This window comes from Sturnus vulgaris, unplaced genomic scaffold (genome assembly GCF_052056855.1).
Source record: "Sturnus vulgaris isolate bStuVul1 unplaced genomic scaffold, bStuVul1.hap1 Scaffold_195, whole genome shotgun sequence".
NCBI lineage: Eukaryota > Metazoa > Chordata > Aves > Passeriformes > Sturnidae > Sturnus > Sturnus vulgaris.
In genome coordinates, this window is record NW_028276170.1 from 5845776 (window position 1) to 5870034 (window position 24259).

Below are 24259 nucleotides of genomic sequence, written 5' to 3' on the forward strand. Positions count from 1 at the left end.
GGGAACCTTCTCCACTTGGCCTCAGCCCATCACTCCAAGCTGTTCAGATCCTTCTGCAGAGCCTTCCTGCCCTCCAGCACAGCAGCACCACGTGCTGAAGCCAAGACTCCAATTGCACCATACTTTGTTTCTCCTATTGAATTCCTTGATTAGAGCAACAGTCACACACAAACCTCCCTGACTGCTCAGGGCCCAGCTATGCTGCCCTGACCCAACCTTCAGAGAAAAAAAGGATCAGGTTCCAGCCCTTTTCTCAGCACTGTTGAACTCCTGGTGAGGTGACAGCAGGAAGGTTTTGTTGCCTTTGCCTTGGGAATTGGAGATCTCAGCTGCTGTTGCCCCTCTTCTGACTGCCATCTGAATTTTATCAGTAAAACTGCAATTGTCTCTTTCAATCAGTGCTAACCATGGTGCTTTTGTGATGGGGAACTCAGTATTTTTGTCACAGGCATCATGATTACCAGATGCTGAAATGCTCACAAGTTCTTGAGCACTAAGTTGAAGAGAATTAAAGCCACACAGGCCACATTCACAGCACTCACATTCACAGCCCTGCTGCTGGTGCTGTTGAAATAGAATCAATTTACAGAGGCCATCACATAAATTGCCTCTGGAGTGTCAAATTAAATGAAAAAATCTACCAGAAGGAAAAAAAACAGAACTTTTTTGACCAACTTGATTGCTTCTTCTGAGCAGCAGAAAAGGAAGATGACACCAAGCTGCTTCACGTGTGGATCTGCTGGAGGGTAGGAGGGCTCTGCACAGGCACCTGGACAAGCTGGATCCAGGGCCTAAATCCAACGATGTGAGGTTTAACAAGACCAAGTGCTGGGTCCTGCACTTTGGCCAAAACAACCCTGGCAGTGCTCCAGGCTGGGGACAGAGTGGCTGCACAGCAGCAAGGCAGAAAGGGATCTGGGGACACTGATGGACAGCAGGCTGGGAATGAGCCAGCAGTGTGCCCAGGTGGCCAAGAAGGCCAATGGCACCTGGCCTGGATCAGGAATGGTGTGGCCAGCAGGACCAGGACAGTGATTCTTCACCTGTACTTGGCACTGGTGAGGCTGCACCTCGAGTGCTGTGTCCAGTTCTGGGCCCTCAAATTTAGGAAGGACATGGAGAGGCAGGAGCGTGTCCAGAGAAGGGCAACAGGGTGCTGAGGGGTCTGGAAAACAAATCCTGTGAGGAGTGTCTGAAGGAGCTGGGAATGTTTATCCTGGAGAAGAGGAGGCTCAGGGGAGACCTCATCACACTCTACAACTCCCTGAAAGATGGTTGTAGTCAGGTGGCCGTTGCACTCATTCTCCAGGCAGCAACTGACAGAATGAGAGGACACATCCTTAAGGTGTGCCAAGGGAAATATAAATGGGATATTAGGAAAAAGTTTTTTACAGACGGGTGATAAAATATTGGAATGGTCTACCTGGAGAGATGGTGGAGTCACCATCATTGGATGTTCTTTAAAAAGCCTGGATATGGCACTCAGTGCCATGGTTTAGTTGAGGTGTTAAGGCATGTGTTGGACTTGATGATCTTGAAGTTCTCTTCAGACCTAGTGATTCTGTGAATTCTCTGAGTCTTTCACCTGAACTCTCTGTTCCTGTCCTTTCCCTGGATCTCTGTTGCAGATGGAAGCTGCTGGTGCCATTCTCACCTTTAACCTCTTTTGAATGCAGACAGATGTTCCCAGGTGTGTTAACCAAGTGTTGTTCAGTGTTTATGCAAAGTGTTTGTGTTCCTTATGGAACCAAGGAGACCCTTGTGACACTGTGGAACCTCATGGTAACAAAAAGTCATTGTGACATTGGGGCTGGATGGTACTAAGGAGACCACTGAGATCCTGCAGATCCAAGTGACCATGGTGACACTGTGGAAACTCATGGAACCATGGGCATTGTGACACAGCAGTGCCTCGTGGAACTGGGGAGTGAATTGTGACTCTACCAAGCCTCATGGAACCAAGGGGCCTTTGTGACACTGTGGAACTTTACTTTAGAGCCTTGTAGAACCAAGGAGACCACAGTGACACTCTGGGGCTCCATGGAACCAAGGGGTCATGGTGACACTGTGGAACTTTACTTTAGAGCCTTGTAGAACCAAGGAGACCACAGTGACACTCTGGGGCTCCATGGAACCAAGGGGTCATGGTGACACTGTGGATCCTCAGTGACCAGTGTTCCATTGTGACACTGCAGGGCCGTATGGTATCATGGAGACCACTGTGACACTACACCGTGTCATGGAAGCAATGTCCACATTGTGACATTGTGGGGCCTCGTGGGACCAAGGAGCAGTTGTGGTACCATGGACATTTGGGCAACTGTGTCAGCATAGAACCAAGGAGTCCATTGTGACAACACAGGACCCCATGGAACTAAAGATTCATGTAACAGTGACCAAAGGTCCATTGTGGTACTGTGGGGCCTCATGGAATCCTGGAGGCCACGATGACACTTTGAGGCCTCGTTGAATCAAGGGGCTCTGCAGGGCCTCATGGAACCAAGGAGAGCCTTCTGCCATTTGACACTGTGGGGGTCTCATGGAATTATAGAGACCTTTGTGACAATGCAGGGCTTCATGGAATGAAGGGACAATTGTGGCACTATGTGGCCTCACGCAGCCAAGGAGAGCATTGTGACACTACGGAACATAATGGAATTGTTGAAAATGATGCAACTTTTATTTTTTTATATATCACTTCAGTCAGGGGTTTGTTCACCTTTGCCCAGTGGGAGGGGAATTGAAGTTTCTCTTCAAAAGACTCTGTTCACCAGGTTTGGGTGAGGCCTGATGAGTTTAACATCTACAGATTGGGAGTAGCCAGAAGATACACAGGAGGAAAATGAGCATTAATGAACATTACCCCCAGTGTGATTAGAGACACACAGTCTGGGAAAAGATTGGTGAGAGAATCAAAGAATGAGGACCTAATTCACATCAAAGTCAAATGGATCAATAGCTAATAGGAGATCGAATACTAAGAATTGTGTAATTTAAGATCAATGAATATTAATTTCTTTGGGTTTTGGCTGTATAAATACGTGAAAAGCCTAGAAAAGAACCATGTGTGATGGAATGATTTTCACTGCACAAGGTGGGCACAATATTATCCTGGATAGAAGAAAATAATGCCTAAATTCTCTAACACTGAGATGTTGTTGGATACTTTCTGTTTTTCATGCAGTTTCAGTGTCAGTCCCACTGAGGTCCATCACCAACACAGACTCCTCCTGGATCCGTGGAGAATAGAATTAGAGATCCTGATTGCACAAAGCTCTCAGAGACTCCAAGGAAAAAGCAAAACCCAAAGTCCTTTGAAAAACCTGCAGTCCCTGGGAGCCCCCCAGGGCCATTCCTGACCAAGGCTCCCCAGGGACTCGTCCCAGCAGATCCCTGAGGCCACTGGGATGTGGGGGGATGCTGAGGGCAGGACAAGGGGTGACAGTGCCCAGCCTTGCTGGGGCTGTGCCAGGAGGCCCCAGTGGCTCAGGACAAAGTGTCTCCTCACAGCCCTTGGTGGCACAGACCCTGCTGTGCCCCAGGGCACCAACACTTGGCTTCTCCTGGGCACTGCCAGCCCTGCCAGGGCCCTTGGCCATGTCCAGCACAGCTTGTCCTGCACTGTCCCACAGTTGCTGCTGTGTCCCTGCAGGCTGCACACTCCCATCTCGCTGCCCCTGCCTCTGCCCTGCCATTGCCAGCCCTGCCCTGACCTCTGCTCACCCTCACCCTCTGTGCCTTGGGACACACACACATGCACTGAGCTCATCCTCCTCCTCCTGGCTGCTTCTCCTGCCACAGCACTGCCCTGGGAGGGTTCATTCCTCACAGGAGCTGCTGTGTTTGTACTGGTGCATTTTATAGCTCTGCTTCTGCCTATCTCTCAATTCTGTCTTCAAAAAGGTCTCCAAGGAAAAGATTCATTGAATTGTGGAATAACAGAGGTGGGAAGAGCCCCCTAAGCCCCCTTGGCCGGGGTGTGGCTGGGATGGAGTTCCCTTTGCCCAGAGCAGTCCCTGTCCTCTGCTTGGCTCTCGTGGCTGGAGTGGGTTTGGTCCCAGCCCAAGGCTTTGGCTGCTCCTGAGCAGGGCTGGCCCCACATGAGGCATCTCTGCAACCCCCCAGACAATGGGCTCGGGTTGGGCAAGTATTCCTGGGGACATAGGGATGGTACAGCTGGGCTGGACTGACCCAAGGGATCTTCCATTCCATGGGATATCCTGATCAGCAGGGAAATGAGGGGGACAAGAGGGTCTCTGGATTTTCTGTATTAATACATTTGTCTTCCAAAGCAACCACTACATGGGCTGAATTCTTGTGCTGAATTCTTGTCTCTTCATGGTTTTCCTTGCTTGCATTTGACCTTTGCTTTTTAGTCCTCCTAACATTAATCTCTCTTTATGGTGACCTACCATTTTTTCCACCTTATTTTCTCTGTTTTCTGATTAAGGATGTACAGTGTCTCTGTCACTTGATGCCCAGAGGGATTTAACCACAGCCACCTTGCCCAACTCTGCTCTTACGGGCACACCCAGCAATGTCAGGGCTCTGTCAGGTGCCCAGCCTTGAGCTGGGCTCATGCCCTGCTCGCAGCCCCAGGGGTGTCCAGGGACACGAGTCCTTCCCTGGCACTCACTCACACAGTTCATTGCAGCACGGGCAAGGGCTCCCTGGGCTCTGCTGCCACTGCCAGAGCCTGGCAGGGACCTCAGCCCTGTGGGTGCCACCCTGCCCTGCCCCTGCCCGAGGTGCCCCACGGCCAGAGAGATGGACACAGGGAGCTGTGGGCACAGGAGCTTATCCCAGCCCTGCATCCAGGGGTTCCCAGGGGATGTTACTCTCTGGAAACTCCAGGAATAGCTGCAGGTGTTTGTGATCACTGGGTTTATGTCCCCCCACCACACACAGGATGTTCAGGGCTGTGGAATGTCCCTGCACTGCAAACACAGACTCCTGAGCCCGTCACTTGATGTCCCTCCATGAAGGGAAGAACAACCTCTGTGCCCTGGGGTGGGAGGCCACTGCTGGAAGCAGTGCTGGCTTTGCAAGGGCACTGCTGGGACAGCCCCACCCTGAACACTGCCACACTTGTGCTGGTCACTCTCCAGGGCGCTGTGTTGGGAACATCCTAGAGAGCAAACTGGGAAGGAGATTGAAGCTTTCAGGCCCTGCACTGGGGAGATACCCTTGCACGATGGAAATGCTGTTGCAGAGCTCAGCTCTGTCCCAGCAGTGCCCATGGCCTGTCCCTGCCTGCAGTCCCTGGACAGTCACACAGCAGGACTGGGACTGAGCTGAGAGAGCCCTGAGGCCTTAAACCAGCACAGGGGCTCTGAAGGGGAGTGTGGAAGTGAAGGAAGGGGAGGTTATGGAGCAGAAGCCCTGAGGCTGCCAGGCAGTGAGGAGCACTGGGGTTCCCTTTTCACCCCAGCTCTGCCCAGAGGCACCCATCCTGCAGCTCCAGAGAAACCAGGGAGGAAAGATGTCAGGGGACCATGGCAATACAGAGATCTTTCTTTTGTTTAAGCACATATGTAGCATAGGTTCTGGGTTATAATCTCTGGGTTTGCTAGAAGGGCAAACCCTGAATTAAAAATTGTATAGTGAAAGAGTTCTGTGCAAATTCTCAATAGTGTAACACTTGTGTGAGCAGCAAAAACTACAGGACACAGAGTGGGCATAAATGTAACACAACAACAGCTATGCAAAAGAAGGATGGTTTATTGTTTCTGAACAGCATTCATGAAAATTTTCCTCAGGCCATCCTTGAGCTCCTGGTTCTTCAGGCTGTAGATGAGGGGGTTCAGAGCTGGAGACACCACCGAGTACAGAACTGACACTGCCAGATCCAGGGATGGGGAGGAGATGGAGGGGGGCTTCAGGTAGGTAAATGTGCCAGTGCTGATAAACAAGGAAAGCACAGCCAGGTGAGGGAGGCAAGTGGAAAAGGCTTTGTGCCGTCCCTGCTCAGAGGGAATCCTCAGCACAGCCCTGAAGATCTGCACATAGGAGAAAACCATGAACACAAAACAGCCAAAATATAAAAGAGCAGTTAGCACAAGAAGCCCAAGTTCCCTGAGGTAGGATTTGGAGCAGGAGAGCTTGAGGATCTGGGGAACCTCACAGAAGAACTGGCCCAGGGCATTGCCCTGGCACAGGGGTAGTGAAAATGTATTGGCCGTGTGCAGCACAGCAATGAGAAAGCCACTGGCCCAGGCAGCTGCTGCCATGTGGGCACAACCTCTGCTGCCCAGGAGGGTCCCATAGTGCAGGGGTTTGCAGATGGACACGTAGCGGTCGTAGCACATGATGGTCAGGAGGGAATACTCTGCTCCAAAAAAGAAGAAAATGAGAAATACCTGAGCAGCACATCCTGAGTAGGAGATAGTCCTGGTGTCCCAGAGGGAATTGTGCATGGCTTTGGGGACAGTGGTGCAGATGGAGCCCAGGTCAGTGAGGGCCAGGTTGAGCAGGAAGAAGAACATGGGGGTGTGCAGGCGGCGGCCGCAGGCTACGGCGCTGATGATGAGGCCGTTGGCCAGGAGGGCAGCCAGGGAGATGGCCAGGAAGAGGCAGAAGTGCAGGAGCTGCAGCTGCCGCGTGTCTGCCAATGGCAGTAGGAGGAAGTGGCTGATGGAGCTGCTGTTGGACATTTCTTCACTATGGGCATGGTGGACTGTTGAAAGAAGGTATTGACAAGCTGGGACAGATTTCCTTGAGTCAATCCTATGATCTTTAGTGAGGAATCCCCTCAAATCTACTTCTCATGTTTTGAGGAACATTCACTAAATTTTTTGATTTTGGGTTTGTACTGCTGTGTTACTGCATCATCTTCAGCATCACTCTCAGCCTGAACACTGGGGATTCCAGAGGGAAAAACAGGGCTCTCTTGTGCCCCAGTGCAGTCAGACCTGCTGGTCCCACATAGGTGCTATTTGCTCATTACACCTGCCTCTGTTTCAGGGTGATCACACTTAAAACGTGCTTGAAATATAAAGTGGACTTTTTGAAGGTTACAATTTCAAAGTTAATTTCTATAAAACCTCTCTCTTTCCCTTTGGACCTGGACATTGAGGGATATCCAGGGTGTGCCTGGCTCTCTGCTGCCTGGAGTTGTGCCTACAGGGAACTGTTTCTCTCTGTCCAAGCCTTGTCCCTGCCAGTGCTCCCAGAGCCCAGCCCAGCCCTGGGGGCTCAGCTCTGCCCTGCACACCCCTCCCAGCACAGGGCACTGCCCAGGGGCATCTCCCTGGCAGCAGGGCCTTAAGAGCGGCTCAGACAAAAAGAGATGCTGCAAGCCAAGGTGCTGCTGCTGCTGTCTGTAGGCAGAGGAGGGTGAGGAGGCACTTTGTAAGGGAGATATGAGGCAGATGTGCTGATGGCCAGTGGGACAGTGCAGGAGTGTCAGTGACACAGACACACCTGACAGCCCCTTTCCCTTCCCTTGAGGAGAAAGCTGAGAGCAGCTCTGGCCATGCAGCACTATCTCCACAGCAGGAGCAATCTGCCCTGATAGGGGTGGCTCCTTCCACCTCCAACTTCTCCCCACAGTCCATGGGGAGCTGCCAGGCAGGCTGAGAGCTGCCCCTGGCTGGTGGCACATCCCCTGGGCTGTCCAAGAGCCCTGGGGGCTGCAGGAGCTGCTCTGCAGGACAGCCCTGGGCAGCCCTGGCTGCAGCCCCAGCTTCAGCCCCTGCAGCCGTCCCTGGCAGCAGGAGCCGTCCTGGCCTGTCCCTCTGACGGTGCCCAGGGCAGCCCCGCTCTGCAGCACGTCCTCTTCATCCTCCTCCTCCTCCTTTGCATCAAAGGAAGTGAGAGAGTCCTCCTGACACATCCCCCAGGCTGTGGTGTGTGCTGGCTCCAGGAGATCCCTCCAGGAGAACAGGGGACATTGCCCTGCACCCTCACCATGTCGAGGGCTGTGAAGATGTTTCCCCAAGTGCAGTCTCAGTTCAATGTCTTCCCAGTTCTGATTGCCTTGAGCCTGTCTGTGCCTGGCTCCTGTCCCCTCAGTTGCTGCAGGCAGTGCCCTCAGCCCTGCTGGGCTGGGAGAGAAGCTGCTCCTCAGCAGAAATGTCTTTTTGAAGCTTTCCTTGGTTGTCAGTAGCTGCCTCTGTCCCAGGAGCCCAGCCCAGCTCAGCAGCATAGACACAGCACAAGGACTTTAATGACCCTCTCAGGGCTTTGGTGCTGAATCCCTGAAAATCAGTCCCTGAGAGGGAACTGAAGAAATCTCTCAAGAATTCAAAGTCAGATTCAAACTCCAAAGTTTTTTTTAAGTTTTAATGGGTCCCAATGAGATACACAACTCAGAAAGTGTCCCCAGGTTCCAGTTAGAGCTGGTGGCAGTGATGACAGGTGAGGACAAACAAGGGAAAGGTGTCTCTGATGCTGAGCAGACCTGGATGTGTTTCAGGAATGCAAAGGGCCAAGGGCTGAGCCCTTGTCCCTCCCTCATTGCTCAGGGCTCTTCCCGGGCCACTGGGCTCTGGGGATGTGCAATGCCAAGGGCAGCACCATGGGGCGGCCCCTGCCAGGCTGCTGAGCAGGGACAAGGAGGCAATGAGGCCCCAGCACAGCAAGGCTCACTTGTCCCCTGCTGGCCTCAGGCCCAGGGCCAGCCTGCATGGCCCAAGTGCTGCAGGAGTTGGCTGTGTCAGGGCCTTTCAGCTGCTGCCCATCCCTGTGCCCTCTGCAGCCCAGGCTGTCCTACGGTGTCCATGCCCTGCGCCTCTGTCCCTGCAGGCTGTCCTCATCCCCCGGCTGCCCCACCTCGCTGGCCCCTTCCTTTGCTGACAGCTCTGCCTCCTGCCTGCCTCTGCCTGCACACACAAAGCCTTGGGCTTGATACCAAAAGGTTTAATTGAGTTTTTACTGTGCCTGTGAACTTTTAGCACAGGAACAAAGCATGCAGGGGCTGCTTTCCCAGCAAGTACAGTTGGATGACAGTAAGAAGACAGCTGGCTCTAGGTTGCAGTGATACAAAAAAACGAGGACTCAATCTGGGAAATTTGGGTTGGTGTACGGTAATGGGTAAATTGTAATATGCATTTAGTGCCTGAATATAAGCAATACGCTGTAGATTTACATATAGAACTACATGTCCACATATGGTTAGCAGTTATCCCTCACTAGACTTCAGGCCTGAATAAATGAGACCCTCTAAAAGAGCAAATTAGTTTTAAGGAGTCTTATTCTGATATTTTGGAGATTTGGTGATGGCAAGGTCTCAAAGAACCAAGGACTCTACTGTGACACTGTGCAAACGAATGCAACAAAGGGGCCATTGTGACAAAGTGGAACCCCATGGAACCAAAATCCATTTTGGCACATTAGGGCCACATGGAAATAATTGTCCATTGTGACATTGTGGATCCAAGGAGACCATTGTGATGCTGAGAAATCTCTTGGAACCAAGGGGCCATTCTGACACAGCATGGTCTTGTGGAGCCATGGACGCATTGTGACACTGCAGAACCTCACAGAACCAAGGTGACCATGTTATGCTACAGAACCTCATGGAACAAAGGATCCATGGTGACACTGCAGAACCAGGGAGATTGTTGTTGGCAGTATGAAATCTCATGGAACCAGAAGTCCATTGTGACACAGCAACACCTCATGGATCCGAGTCCATTGTTAATCTGTGTGGCCTCATGGAGCCATGAGCCATTGTGACACAGCGTGGCCACAAGGAGCCAAGGGGCCATTGTGACACTGTGGATCCAAGGAGACCATTGTGACAAGGAACTTCATGGAACCAAGAGTCCATTATTATATTGTGGGGCCCTGTGGAACCAAGGGGACCACAGTGACATTGTGGGGCCTCATGGAACAGTGGAGACCATTCTGACACTTTGGGACCCCCTGGAACCAAGGGCCATTACAGCATGGCAGGGCCTCATGGAATCAAGGGCACTACAATGAACACTGTGGGTGTCCATGGGATGAAGGGTCCATTCTGACATTGTGGAACCAAGGATACAATTGTGACACTATGGGGCACCATGGAACCAAAGGTCCATTGCGACACAGCAGGGCCTCATGAAACCGTGGAGGCCATTTTTACACATTGAGGCCTTGTGAAACCAAAGGGCCATTGTGGCACTTCAGAGCCTTGTGGAGCCAAGGGGACCATAGTGGCACTGTGGGGCTCAATGGAACCAATGGTCTGTGGTGACACTGCAAGACCTTGTGAAATCATGGAGACACTAAAGGCCTCATTGAACTAAGGGGCCATGGTGACATTATGAGGCCCCATGGAAACAAGGAACCATTGTGACACTATGGGGTCTTGCCAGGCCAAGGGGTGATTGTGTCCTTGTGTGGCACCATTGAACCAAGGAGTCCATTCTGACACTACAGGGCCCAATGGAACTAAAGATTCATGTAACAGTGAGGGAATGGAACCAAAGGTCCATTGTGATACTGCAGGGCCTCATGGAATCTTGGAGGCCACGATGACACTTTGAGGCCTCGTTGAATCAAGGGGCTCTGCAGGGCCTCATGGAACCAAGGGTCCATTGTGACACTATGGGACCAAGGAGACCCCTGTCACACTGCAAAGCCTCATGGAAACAAGGGACCATTGTGACACTGTGGAGTCCCATGGAAATAAGAGGCCAGTGTGACACATCTGGGCCTCCTGGAACCAAGGATCCAATATGACACTACCATTGTGATGCTGCAGGGCCCCATGGAAACAAGGGGCCACTATGACACTGAGGGGCCCTATGGATCCAAGAGAACAGGTAACAGGTCTGCTTGGCTTGGCCTGACTGGTTCAACTGCAATTGCATGTCAAGGGTCTCTTTTCCTGTACTCCTGAAACACTGGGGCTCTGGACTTTCCTTCAAATGGAATAGAACTACTCTTCTCATCCAGGCAGCCATGGCTGAAACAGGATTCCACCTCCAAAATTCTCAATATCCAGGGATTGCTCCTAGACAAAAGCTGCCATTACCAACAAGCCTGGCTGCCCTTGGCTTCCTGAGAACTGGTTCTCACCTGCCTTCAAACCCTGGGGCTCAGTGCTTTCCTTCAGATGGAAAAAAATCATCCCTCCTGCACAGGCACCCATGGCCAAAATTGGTAATTTTCCTCCAAAATTTCCCACATGAGTTTTTTCCCAGACAAAGACTACCAAGTCAGACAGGTCTGGCTGGCCTTGGCCTCTGGTGGTCTCCTCTAATTTGCCCTGTGACACTGCAGCTCCATGCTTTCCTTTCTATAGGAAAGAACCATCCTTCTCCAGGTGCTCATGGCTGAAATTGGGATTCTGCCTCCAAAATTCTATGTAACCAAGAATTGCTCCCAGACAAAAGCCACAAAAGGTGGGTCTGGCTAGTCTTGGCCTCTGGTAGCTACTGCTCATCTACTCCTGAAACACCCAGGCTCTATGCTTTCCTTCCAGTGGAAAAGAACCATCCTTCATCTCCAGGCACCCATGGTTGAAATTGGGATTCCACCTCCTAAAGTCCTATATCCAATGATTATTCCTAGATGAAAGCTGCCATTACAGACAGATCTGGCTGGCCTTGGCATCCTGAGGGCCAGCTCTCACCTGCCTTCCAAACACTGGGGCTGCATGCTTTCCTTTTTATGGAAAAGAACTGGGTGTATCCTCCAGGCATAAATGACTGAAATTGGGATTCCAAAGTCAAAATTCCATATATCCAAGGCTTGTTGGTAGAAAAACCTGCCAGGACAGACAGGGCTGCCTGGCTTTGACCTCTGATGACTACAGTTCATCAGCCCCTGGAACACTGGGGCTCCATGGTTTCCTTCCTATGGAGACCACGGTGACACTGTGGAAACTCTGTGGATGCAAGGGACCATTGTCACACTGTGGGGCTTTCTGAAATGAGGAGGCCATTGTGACACTGTGGGGCCTCATGGCATCAAGGACATCACTGTGGCACTGCTGGGTCTCATGGTCCCAAGGGCCCAGTGTGAAGCAGCAGGGCTTTGTGGAACCAAGAGGCCATTGTTGCATTACAGGGCCTAGTGCAGCCAAAGGGCCGTTGTGATCCTGCAGGGCACTGTGGATCCATGGAGACCATTGTGGCATTGCAAGGCCCCATGGAATCATGGAGAACATTGTGACACTGTGGGGCCCCACAGAACCAAAGGGCCATTGTGACCCTTAAGAAGGGTCATAGAAGCAAGACGCCATTGTGACACTGCAGAAGCAAGGAGACAATTGTGACACTGAGGGGCCTCATGGAACCAAGGGAACATGGAACAGATCTGGCTGGTTTAGCTTCCAAGGAGCCACCTGACAGGTCCAGCTGATTTTGGAATGTTGAGGTCTGCCTTTCATCAGCCCCAGGAGAACTGGGGCTCTGTGCTTTCCTTCCTATGGAAAAGAACCATCCATATTTCCAGGTGCCCACAGCCAAAATTGATACTCCCCCTGAAAAATTCCCTATATGCAAGGGTTTTCTCAGAGAAAAGCTGCCAGGACAGAGAGCTCTGGCTGGTCTTGGCCTCTGATGGTCACCTCTCATCTTAAGGAAGCCCTGAGGAAAGCATTTGAACAGGTTTCACTATAGGAACATCAATGAGTCCCTCATCCTCTGCAAAACTCAGATGCTCTTCTGATCATATATGTCTTTTCTTTCTCATTGTGTATTATGTAAAAAAATAATATTTTCAGCTAAAAAATATTATTCTTATCACTCCCCCAGTGTTATTTGACACAAGACACCTCCTCTACATATGGATGCAGGTCACCTGTATAAGCAAACACACTAAAGAATGCAGCAGGAATTATTTGTCTCTGCTCCCATCTGTCCCATCTCCTCTGGAGCTGGAGGTGCAGCCGTGGTGCCCACAGCAGCCCTGGGGCTCTGTGCCCCATGGCCTCCCTGCTGGGCAGCCTCTGCCAGCTCCTGCACAGCCCGTGGCACCTGTGGGCCTGCACTGACAGCCCTGCCCCGGGCTCTGCCAGGCTCTGGGCCAGCACAGAGACCGGGCAGGGCTGGCCATGGCTGGGAACAGGCCCTGAGCCCCACAGGAGGATGGAGCTGGGCCACAGCCAAACTCAGCCCAGGGCAAACCTGGGCTGAGCAGCCAGGGCTGGCAAGAGCTGGGGACAGAGGCTGGCGGTAACAAATGTCCTGGGGCTCCTCCCTGCTCTGTGCATGCCACCAAGGGCACAGAGCAGCCTCCTCTCTGGGCCACTTGCCTGTTTCCAATGCCTTCCACAGGCGCTGGCCCTGCCCCACAAGGCCTGGGCTGAGTCCTGCCCCTGCACACTCAGCCAGGCTGACATGGACACTGCTGCTTTCTCTGGCAGGCTCTCTCAGGCCAGCCCAGCTCCCTGCAAGCTGTGCCAGCTGCCCTGAGCTCTGTGCAGCACCAAGGGCCTTTCCCCAGCACAGCCCAGCCGGCTCTGGCCCCACAGCTCTGCTCAGGCCAGGGGGCTCTGGGCAGTGGCCCCACGGCCTCAGCCCCTGCCAAGGCCACAGCAGCAGCTGCAGCTCCGAGAGGACTCAGCCCCAGGCATGGGGAAAGTGCTTGGCCAAGGCAAAAGGAGGCTCCCTGTGTGCCCTGCTCCCCTCTCCCTGAGCTCCTGAGAGCTCTGCAGCCCCTCCTGCCATCCCATCTGCCCAGGCCAGCACAACAGCCCTGGCCTTGGGGCTCTCCAGAGCTGCTCCTGCTCCAGGCCCAGGGTTCATCCCAAAGCTGGGGCAGCCAGAAAGCTGTGCCCATTTCTGTTCATTCCTGCTCTGATGAGGATGGATCCTCAGCCACTTGGAGGTTGCTGATAAATTTTACTATTCCAGAGACTTCTTTCTTGAGCTCTTCAGTTGAGAAATTCAATGAGAAAAGCTCATAAACATTTGTTCAAAACATCCAAACAAGACAAGCCCCTGGGAATAATTCCAGTTTTAAATTCTTCTGTGGTTAATTAGATAGATTTCAGAAGTGTATTCCAAGTGAATATACTATATTGAAAAAAATGCAGGGATAATTGGTTTCTCCTGTTTTTTTTCCCTGTGTATAGATTGATAGCAGCAATGTCCAATTGATATTGACCCCCACAACCTTCTATCACAGTCTGAATAGATATGAAAATCAAGACTCTTCATGGCTGACAATCAATAACACTTTGTTACCACCTCCTCCGCACCATTTCCCTCATCCAACCCCTAGGACCCAATGGATCTGGAATGGTGTGGCCAGCAGGAACAGGGCAGTGATTCTTCGCCTGTACTCAGCATTGGTTGGGCAGTACCTTGAGTGCTGTGTCCATTTCTGGGCCCCCAAATTTAGGAAGGACATGGAGGCTCTGGAGTGTCCAGAGAAGGGAACAAGGCTGATGAGGGGTCTGGAACACAAGTCCTGTGAGGAGCAGCTGATGGAGCTGGGGATGTTTATCCTGGAGGAGGCTCAGGGGAGACCTCATCACTCTCTACAACTCCCTGACAGGAGGGTGCAGCCAGCGAAGGGTTGGGCTCTGCTCCCAGGGAACAGTGACAGGGCAAGATGACACATCCTTAAGGTGCACCAGGGGAGATTTAGGCTGGACATTAGGAAATACTCTTCACAAAAAGGGTAATTGGGCATTGGAATGGGTTGCCCAGGGAGGTGGGTGATTCACCATCCCTAGAAGTGTTTCAGGAAAGACTGGATGTGGCACTGAGTGCCATGGTCTGGGTGACAAGGTGGTGTTGGGTCACAGGTTGGACTTGATGCTCTCAAAGGTCTTTTCCAGCCTGGGTGATTCTGTGATGATTGTGACACTGCAGGGTCCTGGGGCAGCAAGGGGCCATTGTGCCACTGCAGGGCCTCGTGGAACTGAGAGGACCATAGTGACACTGTGTATGACATGGCACCACAGAGCCAAGGGGCCATTGTGACACTGTGGGGCTACATGGAAACAAGGAGTCCATTGTGACAGTCTGAGTCCTGGTGGAACCATAGAGGCCACTGTGACACTGCAGGGCCCAATGGAATCAAGAGGCCATTGCTCATTGCAAGGACACTGAGAACTAAGGGAACAATTGTGACAGTATGGTGCCCCAAAGTTCCCTCGTGACACTGCAGGATCTTGTGTAACCAGGGCTCCATTGTGACACTGCAGCTCCAAGGAAATCATGATGGCACTCAGAAGCCTCATGGAACCAAGAGGCCACTGTGACACTGCAGGGCCTTGTGGGACCATGCAGAGCATTGTGACAGAGCAGGACCTCGTGTGATGGGGCCATTGTGATACTGCAGGGCCCCATGGAAGTAAGGGACCAGTGTTGCTCCTCTGGGAATAATGGAATGAAGGAAACATTTTTGACACCATGGTGTCCCTTGGAACCAATACACCATTGTGACACTGTGGAACCAAGAAGAGCATTGCAGCACTGTGAGACCTCATGGGACCAAGGAACCTTTGTGACACTGCAGGGCCTTGGGGGACCAAGGAACAATTATGAAACTGCGGGGTCCAAGGATACAAGGGACAGAGAGAGCAAACCCTCCAAGGTCTTTAACCTCATTCCCAGCTTGTCCGCATTTCAAGGGCTTTGACTGCTGGATTTCAATGAACGGAGATGTCACTGTAAAAAGCTGAGCAGTCTGGAACCAGACACTGCTGCTGGAGTCAAAGTCTGGACTTGTCACATCTCAGAGTTCAAAATATATTGAATAAAAAACTCCATTACCAACAACCTTTCCCAGACCATCCATCCTCACACATAATGAAATACAACAGAATTCTTTCTAAAGAGTAAAAAAAAAAGGTAAAATGAACATTGAAAATGTTCCCGGATAAAAAGTCAAATTGAGAAAATAGAAAATAATGAAGGGTGTCTAGAAAAGCCGGCTGTAATTTCTCAGGTATTGGGCTCAGTGTCAGCTCCGAGCCGGGCTCTGTCTCCCAGGTGCCCAAGTGCCCGGGCCAGTTCTGAGCAGCCTCTCCCGACTCTCCAGCCCGGCTTTGCCCCGGCTCTGCCCCGGGCAGGCACTCGGTGTTTCCGTGGTGCCCCTGCCCCGCTCAGCTCCCCGTGCCCTGCAAAGGCGCCGAGGCTGCGCTCGGTGCCCCTGGGTGTCACTGAGCGAGGCACTGACGAGCCCCGGTGCCCGGGCACAGCCCTGAGGGACACCCCTCGTCCCCGGCCTCCCGCGGGACACGGAGCCACTGCCCACAAGGCCCTGGCACGTCCGGCCCGGCCAATTCCTCCTGTCCCGGCCAGGCCGGGCTGCAGCCCCAGGGCTCTGCAGGCTGGGGCTGGGGCTGCCGGCTCCCACCGTGGCCAAAGCCTCCCAGGGCTCTGGCCACGCCAGGGGCTACAAGGCCACGAGGCCGGGGCTGCTCCGGGCCGCTTCCAGGCTGTCCCTCTGCTCTTGGGTGCCGGGGGTGGCCCTTTGTGACACGGGCGTGTGTCAGGGCCCTCGGTGATGCGGGACATTGTGGTGCTGTCATGAATGAGAGTGTTTGAGATCGCTTAAAAATCGGTGACAAGGGCATGAACAAAAGTCAGATTTAATACTGAGCGACAAAATACAACAAGTTTGATGCCAAGATTCACTCTACTGCCTACAGGACAGCTGAGGCACAACAAGGGAAAACAAGCAACAACAAAACCAAAAAAATCCAGGCAACCAAAACAGAAATGAACTGAGAACTCTCTAGGGGAGTGTGGGTGGGTGTGTGCTGTGTTTAGGTGCATGGGACAAAAGAGAGTGCAGGCAAGGATTAAAACGAACATGGCCTAATAACTAATCAATGCTAAGCAATATTTAACTTCTCCCTTAACTTATACCTTAGCCCCAGCAATTCAACAGAGGTACAACAACGAAATAATACCTAACTTAACTTATAACTTAACGTTAACAATTCAACAGAGCAGTAACACTTAACAGCATTTAACCTAACTTATAGTTATAACTTCCATGTTGTACTTAGTAATTTAATGGAAAAACAACAATTAGCTTATGACTTACATTTTAAAACTTATCAAAACATTTAACACTTACAGCATTTAAGTAAGTTCATAACTATAACTGAACCTTGCTAAGAGGCCTAACTTAGATATCCAAGGTATTTCCACATCTAGGAAAGCTGTATTTCTCCCAGATTTGCTATAGTATATGTGCAGGGGCACACACACAGACAGGAACAGTCAGTGGAAACAATTCCCCCCAAGAGCTCAGTGAAATCCTCCCTTCAGATGTTTTTGCATCTCCCACTGACCAAAGGATGGGCCTTGAGCAGTGAGGGTATGGGCCCAGGACACGTCGTGTTTCAGCAATCCTCCAGGCACAGCAAAGCCGAGGGTTTGCTGGCTCTGAGAGGCCCCTCAGAGGGAGACTGCTAGTCACAGCCCACAGTGGCCCAGGAGAGCTCAAAGGTCTCCTTTTGGATTTCTGTTGATAGAGAGTGGGCTCCAGTCATAACCATGTTTCATCCTGGCCTCAGTTTGGGTCAGCACTTTCTCTAGGAGTGGGGGAATGCATCACCACACTGGGATCTCAGGGGTGCCCATGGCCTGGGTGACGCTGGCCCGATGCCAGGCACCCACCAAAGCCACTCTGATCCTGCTCCTCCAGCTGCAAGGGAAGAGAAAGTTTAACCAGGAACTCCAGGATCAGATTAAGATGGGACGAGCAAACACAACAAACAGCAAAACGGGTGTCACAGACCCAGCCTGGGCACAGCGAGGGAATTTATTCCCAATCAAATCATAGCAACAGAAGGAAAAGAGAGAGAAATCTCTCCAAGCATTTCCCACCACCCAGTGGGGTCACCAGGAACACAGATCACCAGGGCTCTGAACAACGGGGGTCACTGGGGATCATCCAACACCGATCCTCCCATGGGGGATGGAGCTGGAGCAGAGCACAAAGCTCTTCCCACACTCGGGGCACTCACAGGGCTTCCCTTAGTGGTGACTCCGTTGGTGTCGGGTCAAGTTAGAGCTCTGTGAGAAGCTCTTCCCACACTCAGGACACTCGTAGGGCCTCTCCCCAGTGTGGATGCGCCGGTGGACAGTGAGGGTGGAGTTGTGCTTGAATCCCTTCCCGCAGTTGGGGCAGCGGAAGGGCCTCTCATCTATGTGAATCCGCTCATGTTGGAGGAGACTGGAGCTGGTGTGAAACCTCTTCCCACACTTGGGACACTCGTAGGGCCTCTCCCCAGTGTGGATGCGCTGGTGCCTTCTCAGGTGAGAACTCAAGCCAAAGCTCTTCCCACATTCCAAGCAGGTGTAGGGCCGTTCCCCTGTGTGAACCACCTGGTGTCGGATCAGTGTGGAGCTGTCGCTGAACCCCTTCCCACATTCCCCACACTCATAGGGCTTCTCCCCAGTGTGGGTCCTCTGGTGCTGGATCAGGTAGGAGCTCCACCTGAAACCCTTCCCACATTCCAAGCACTTGTGGGGCTTCTCCCCTCCATGAGGCTTCTCCACCAGCTCTGAGCTCTGCCTGGATCTCCGGCCGCCTTCCCGGCTCAGGGAGGGTCTTTCCTCCTCGCAGCTCCCTGGGCTGGGTTTGCAGCCTCTTCTCCTGAGGGATCTCTGGGGCTTTTCCTCCTCCTCCATTAGCCCACACCTTCGGAATGACAAATCCTGGTTTAAGGAAAAGAACAAGATAAGAGGTACTTGGGCTGGGGGCTTCTCCTTTCCCAAGATCATCTCAGGAAGTCACTGAGCATCTTGTGTCTGTGTGTAAGAACCTCCAAAACACCAAGATTCATCCCTGTGAAAATCGTGGAACCCTCTCCCCTGTCACCTGCTGCATGTGGGGGGAACAACACTCCTGGGGCTGGAGGGGAGGCTGCACATACAGGGAATGGTGGAACCTTGTGCTGCTTCCCATTTCTTCTCATCCTCCTCCTCTGTTTTGACCAAATTTCCTCACAATCCTCTTACTCCTACTATTCCTCCTCCTGAACAATCCCACCTTCTTCTCCCACGTGCAGTATTTGACCATTTTGTTGTTCAACCCTGCTTCTCCTTCCCTTCTCCTGCTGCCCCCAGGCCCAGCACCCACTACCGGCTCCCTCTTCCCCCCAAACCCACAGCATCCCAGCACAGGGGCAGCGATGGAGCTGGGGCAGCTCGGGCTGGGGCAGCGCTGGGCTCTCGGCCGCTCCCGCCCGCACTCGCTCCCCACTGCAGCCGCTGCCGCCACCACAGCGCGGGGGGGCCCGGCCTTGGCGCTCCCCCCCTCCCACCTCCCCAAATTCCCCTGCCGGGGGGCGCTGGGGCCAGGAGACAGACGAGTGACAGATCAGGGCGGGCTGGGAAGAGTCGGCAGCCAGAGAGCACTGAAAATCTCAGCAGTGACTACAGTGGGATCTTCGGGGACTGAACATGGCAGGGCACCCATGGAGGGTAGAAAGGGAAAGCCAGGAAGGGATCCCGGGAAAAGGGCTGATGATTCCAAAATATCTCTGAAGGGTCCCTTGGGAACACGTTGAGGGAATTTGCCCATTCTCCCAGAGGTAATCAAGGACATGGACACACAGGGAGGCATTAAGGAAAGTCGAGAAGGGATATAGGCAATAGGGGATGGAAGGTGTCGGTGTGCTAGGAAGGGATTGGGTGAAGGGGAGTGTGCGGGAATATGGTTCAGGCAAGAAGCAGCAGGAGGAATCTATGTGGGGGAGAAAAAGGATGAAGGGAAAGAGGAGGAAGAAAAAAATACTAAGGATGGGGATGTTTTCCAGCAGGCTCTTAGCCTGAAGAGCTGCCAGCTGCTGCAGATCCTTTGTATCCCCGGTTGCCAGGACAGGCACACAAGGAGGTCAGGATTGCAGGGGGTTTCTCTGTGCTGGGCAGCGGCAGGAGCGGGCGCAGAGGGGCGGCACCGGGAGCACGGGCTGGGGGCCTGTGGGGAGCTGCGGGGCCGGGCCGGGGCTGTGGGGCAGCCGGGGCTCAGCGCCGGGCGCTGCCTGAGCCCAGCACCCCCCGGCAATTGCAGGCCCGGCAGTGGCCCCCGGCCCCCAGGAGGCTGCGGGACGCCCCGGCCGCTGCCCGGCCCCGTGGAGCTGCCGGCCCTGCCCGCCGGGGGGGCCGCGTTTGGACACTGCGGCAGGACAGGCACCGGCTCTGGGATACGGGCTGGCCACGGCAGCCACAGCACAAGGAGCAGCACGAAGGAACAGCTGCGAAATGGGCATTGGACCTGCAAGGATCCAGATTAGCTTTTAAGGACTTCCTTTGGGTCAGTGCAGAAAGGAATGATTTAGCAGAAAGCTCAGCAGCTGTCAGAGGATGAGCACCCCCAGGCACTGAGGGGGCTGCAGGAGGGGCAGAAGAAGCCCCTGGAGCACTTGGTCACAAAGGCACAGCAGGGGAATGCAAGAAGGGATGAGGAAAAGGCCAAGGGGAAGGCAAAGGCCATGGCAGAGTTTCTACAGCCCCTGAGGGATGAACCCCAGGGCCCAAGGGGGCCCCAGCACCCAGGGGCTCTCACATCCTTACACCATCTTCAACCAGGTGACCTCCTCACACTGCCACCATTCAGTCCTTGATGGCAAAGATGCTTTCTGGGGATGCCCACTTACACAGGCTGGTAAACTGGATTTTGCCTTTGAGTGGGAACAAGAGGTAGAAGGGAAAATGGAAAAGACATGGACGGTCCTTCTGCAGGGATGCATGGAAGCACCAGCCTTATTGGGACAAGCCTAGCAGAAAATATCACAAGAATTTACCCCACCCCCAGGGATTGGGTTAATGCAGGATGTGGATGACTTTCCCCAATCAGGAGGACAAGAAGTGGTAGAAGAAGCCTCTGTGAAATGGCTGAATGTTCCAGCTAAAAAGCATCTTTGAGTATTTGAAAAAAAAAAGAGGAAATGGTGGAGAAAAAAGTAAAAGATTTGGGACATATTTTGACTCAAGGTTTGTGGTGTATTAACCCAGGGAGGGACCAGGGAATCTCAGAAGCAATATTACCCAGCACTAAAAAGCAGCTGGGACAATTCTGAGGATTAATAGGGATTTGCAGAACCTGCATTGAGGATTCTCTGTTCCAGCCCGAATATTGTACGACTTTTTAACCCCAGACAGCCCTAGTATTATTATATGGACATAAGAAAAAGAACAAAACTTGACAAAATGAAAAAACAAAGTGATTGATGCCACAGCCATGGCTCTACCCGAGTCAGAAAAGAAATTGGAATGGGATGTGGATGTTGAATAGGGCCATGCCAAAGGAATTTGGACTTCCCGGCTGCAGGAGCAGCATGGGAGGGCACCACTGACCCTGCACTGAAGGCAACGCAGCAGCAGCCAGGGCTCCACATCGGGCCAAGCCCCTGGGCCTGCCCACAGATCCTCTGCTGAAATCCTCTGCCTGGGCACCCTCCTTTGGCATCTCCACACACTGGGGCCAATCCTTGCTGCCACTGCTGGAGCTTCGCTGCTTTCTGTGCCTGCACTGCCACAGCTGCTGGGGAAGACAACGGCACAATTCCACTCTGCCCCTCAGTTACACTCACACACTGGGCTGCCGGGGATTCCATGGTCGGAAAATATACCTAGATTAAATTTTTAAAAAATCTCTTTTCTCTACTCAGGCTTCATGTGCCTTTGCACTGGGGAAAGGAATTTTAAAGAGATTGTTTTGAATAATTAAAAAAACCCAGTATAATCATGGACATAGCCCCTCTAACTATTTAAAGTTAGAAAGTGCTATGTTTATTCACTGGTGGGTGGCAAGGTTCTTTGCTCTCTATTTATTGCCCAAGATCTTACATACAATACATGTGCATAACCCCAGCACCTCCCATCCCCATCCCATATTAAAATGAGCCCATTCGTCCTTGATGCGTGGCAGTTCTTCTCTTGAATTGGGTCGGTGCTCTCGAAATGGGTCAGTGGTCTCAAAGGATGAAGTCAGGAGAGTCTTCATCAGGTCTCAGTGACCCTCTGGCATGATCCAAGGCTTCATGCCTCGTGAATAAGGGTTTATTATTTTACATTCTTCTGTATGTAAATTTATAATAGCAGATAATTATACCAATTTAGCTCTTACCTAAGCATCTAGTAATTATTAACCTACCGTTTACCTACTTAACTTACATCTTGGTCATGGAAACTACTTCTAACCTTAGCAAAAACCTGAAGTCTTTAAAACTATGATTCAGTTTGAGGAATGTTCCACCACTCAACATAGATGAGTTTAACATCTCAACAGACTGGGAATAGCCCACAAGATACCCACAAAGAGAACAAACATCAACAAAACATCAACGAAACATCAGCAATCATCGAGGAACACCCACCCCAGACACTGCCCCCGGCATAGATTGAGACACCTGGTCTGGAAAAGGCTCAGAAGGAAACCCAGGAGTGAGGACCTCATTAACATCAAAGTAATACGGGGCCAATAGGATACCAATTATTAAGAACTACCCAACTTAGAAGCAATGAACACTAAACCAGTGGATTGCAAAGGGTTTAGACTGTAAAAAGTTCTGGAAAAATCTAGTAAAACTCACATGTCATGGAATGATTTTCTCTGCACACTCAGGCAATTATGTGTGGATGAAATGATTTCTGTTGCACATCCTGCCCAGAATCAAGTAATGCCTTGACTCTCTAACACTAAAGATATCAAGTAAAAAGCAGATTGTGGGGGGCCACATGTGAGTCACGCAATGCCTGCTCTGGAAGAGAACCTTTGGTTCCAGGCAGTCAGAAGAGCTTTAGAAACGCAGATTAACACTGCTGGGGATAAGTACCCATTTCTCATTTGTACTACAACATTAGATTACAAGATGTCCTCGAAATAATAATGAAGCAGACAGACCCAGCTCCTGACCTTCATGACAACCAAACCACGCCAAAGATGAAGGTGACATTTGTGGAAAATTAGATTATTCAAACAGCTATTTGCAAACAGATAATAACGGAAAACTGGTGAAATAGATAACAAATGAAAGTAGAAAGTAGCTCATATTCTGGTAGAAATGTAGAAAGGATGAGAATTAGACAAGTTTTTGGGGCGCCATGGGTTAAACGAATGCAGTTCCTCCTCTGATGTGCTGCAGCAACTCTCATCTTTTTACCATGCACGACACCTTGCTGAGTGCAGCTCATTCAGCAGGTGAGCAAGGGGATGCAGGTGGCAGCCAGGCCTCATGATCCAGAAACGGCTACAAAAGGACAGGCAGTGAGGTCACTGAGAATAATCCCAAACCAAAGAGGATCCAGGAAAAAAGACTAAGCCAATGGACATTAAAGTCAGTAAAGATAATTACTGAGAAAATAAGAAAAGGATTTGAGAGGAGTAAGATGAATATGCCTGGATATAGGGCCAGGGATTTGTATAAAAGGAAGTAATGGGAGAAACCATCGTTTTCAGAAACTGTTACTAATTTCCAGAGACAGCTGCTCAGCCAAGATCCTGCTCAGTGCCTGACCTTCGAGAAGGAGAAACACTTAACAAAGCCATGAATATCGGATGTTATACAAAAGGAGAGGTGCACATTAACGAGGACATGCAGTAGTCGGATCGGGAAGTCTGAGCCTTCAAAGTACCTCAGTCGGTGGCGAAAGGGAGAGGGGGAATGCAGCCGGGAAAATGAGAATAAAAAGGAGGCTGCGTACTACAACTGGAGAGACCGCATGGCAAATGCCGCATGGCCTCTCCCTTTGTTCATCAATAAAGTCACTTTTACAGGACTCCTCTGTCTCCTTTATGCACACAAACCTCTGGGCACGGGAATTTTCCCGCACAGCCCCGGGCACAGGGCAGACACCTCTGTGCCACCCACAGCAACCGGGACGAGCCAGCGCTGCTCCGGCACCGGCTCCTGCCGAGGCCCCAGCGGGAAGGAGACCGCGGGCAGCCGCTCCCGCAGCGCCCTCGGCCCAGCGCCAACACGGGCCGGCACCGGCACAACCAACCCGCCAGAGCCCCCTGCCGCCCCCTCGGCCCGTAGCGAGCCCCGAGCCCCCGCACAACCGAGCGCGGCTCCCACCTGCGCTGGGGCCGCCTCCGAGCTCCGCCGCCGCCTCCCCGGGCTCCGGCCGCTGCCGCCGCTGCCGGGCCCGCACAGACGCTGCCACAATGGCGCCTTTGCTGCTCTGCCCAATCAGCGCGCGACAACCAGGAGTGACATTGGCACAATCAGCCAATGGCAGCGAGGGCCGGGCTCTGCACACGGCCCAGCCTCGGCCCGCGCTCTCAGGGCCCCCCGGGCTGTGGGAGGGCAAAGGCGGAGATGAGGAACAGCCCTGGAACGGGCCCGGGCCCGAGCCGCCATTGGCCTGGAAACACAAACAAAGTTCTCCGCAGAGAATGTTGG

At 52.3% G+C, this 24259-nt stretch overlaps 1 protein-coding gene across 1 annotated transcript in view; it reads right to left on the bottom strand.

The window, feature by feature from the left end:
* Window positions 1-24259, bottom strand: part of LOC148218027 (uncharacterized) — a 775474-nt gene that overhangs the window by 686411 nt on the left and 64804 nt on the right. Inside the window, 1 exon segment of the mRNA XM_088158035.1 lies at window positions 17896-18317. Within this exon segment, the coding sequence (XP_088014161.1) occupies window positions 17896-18317 (422 nt within the window).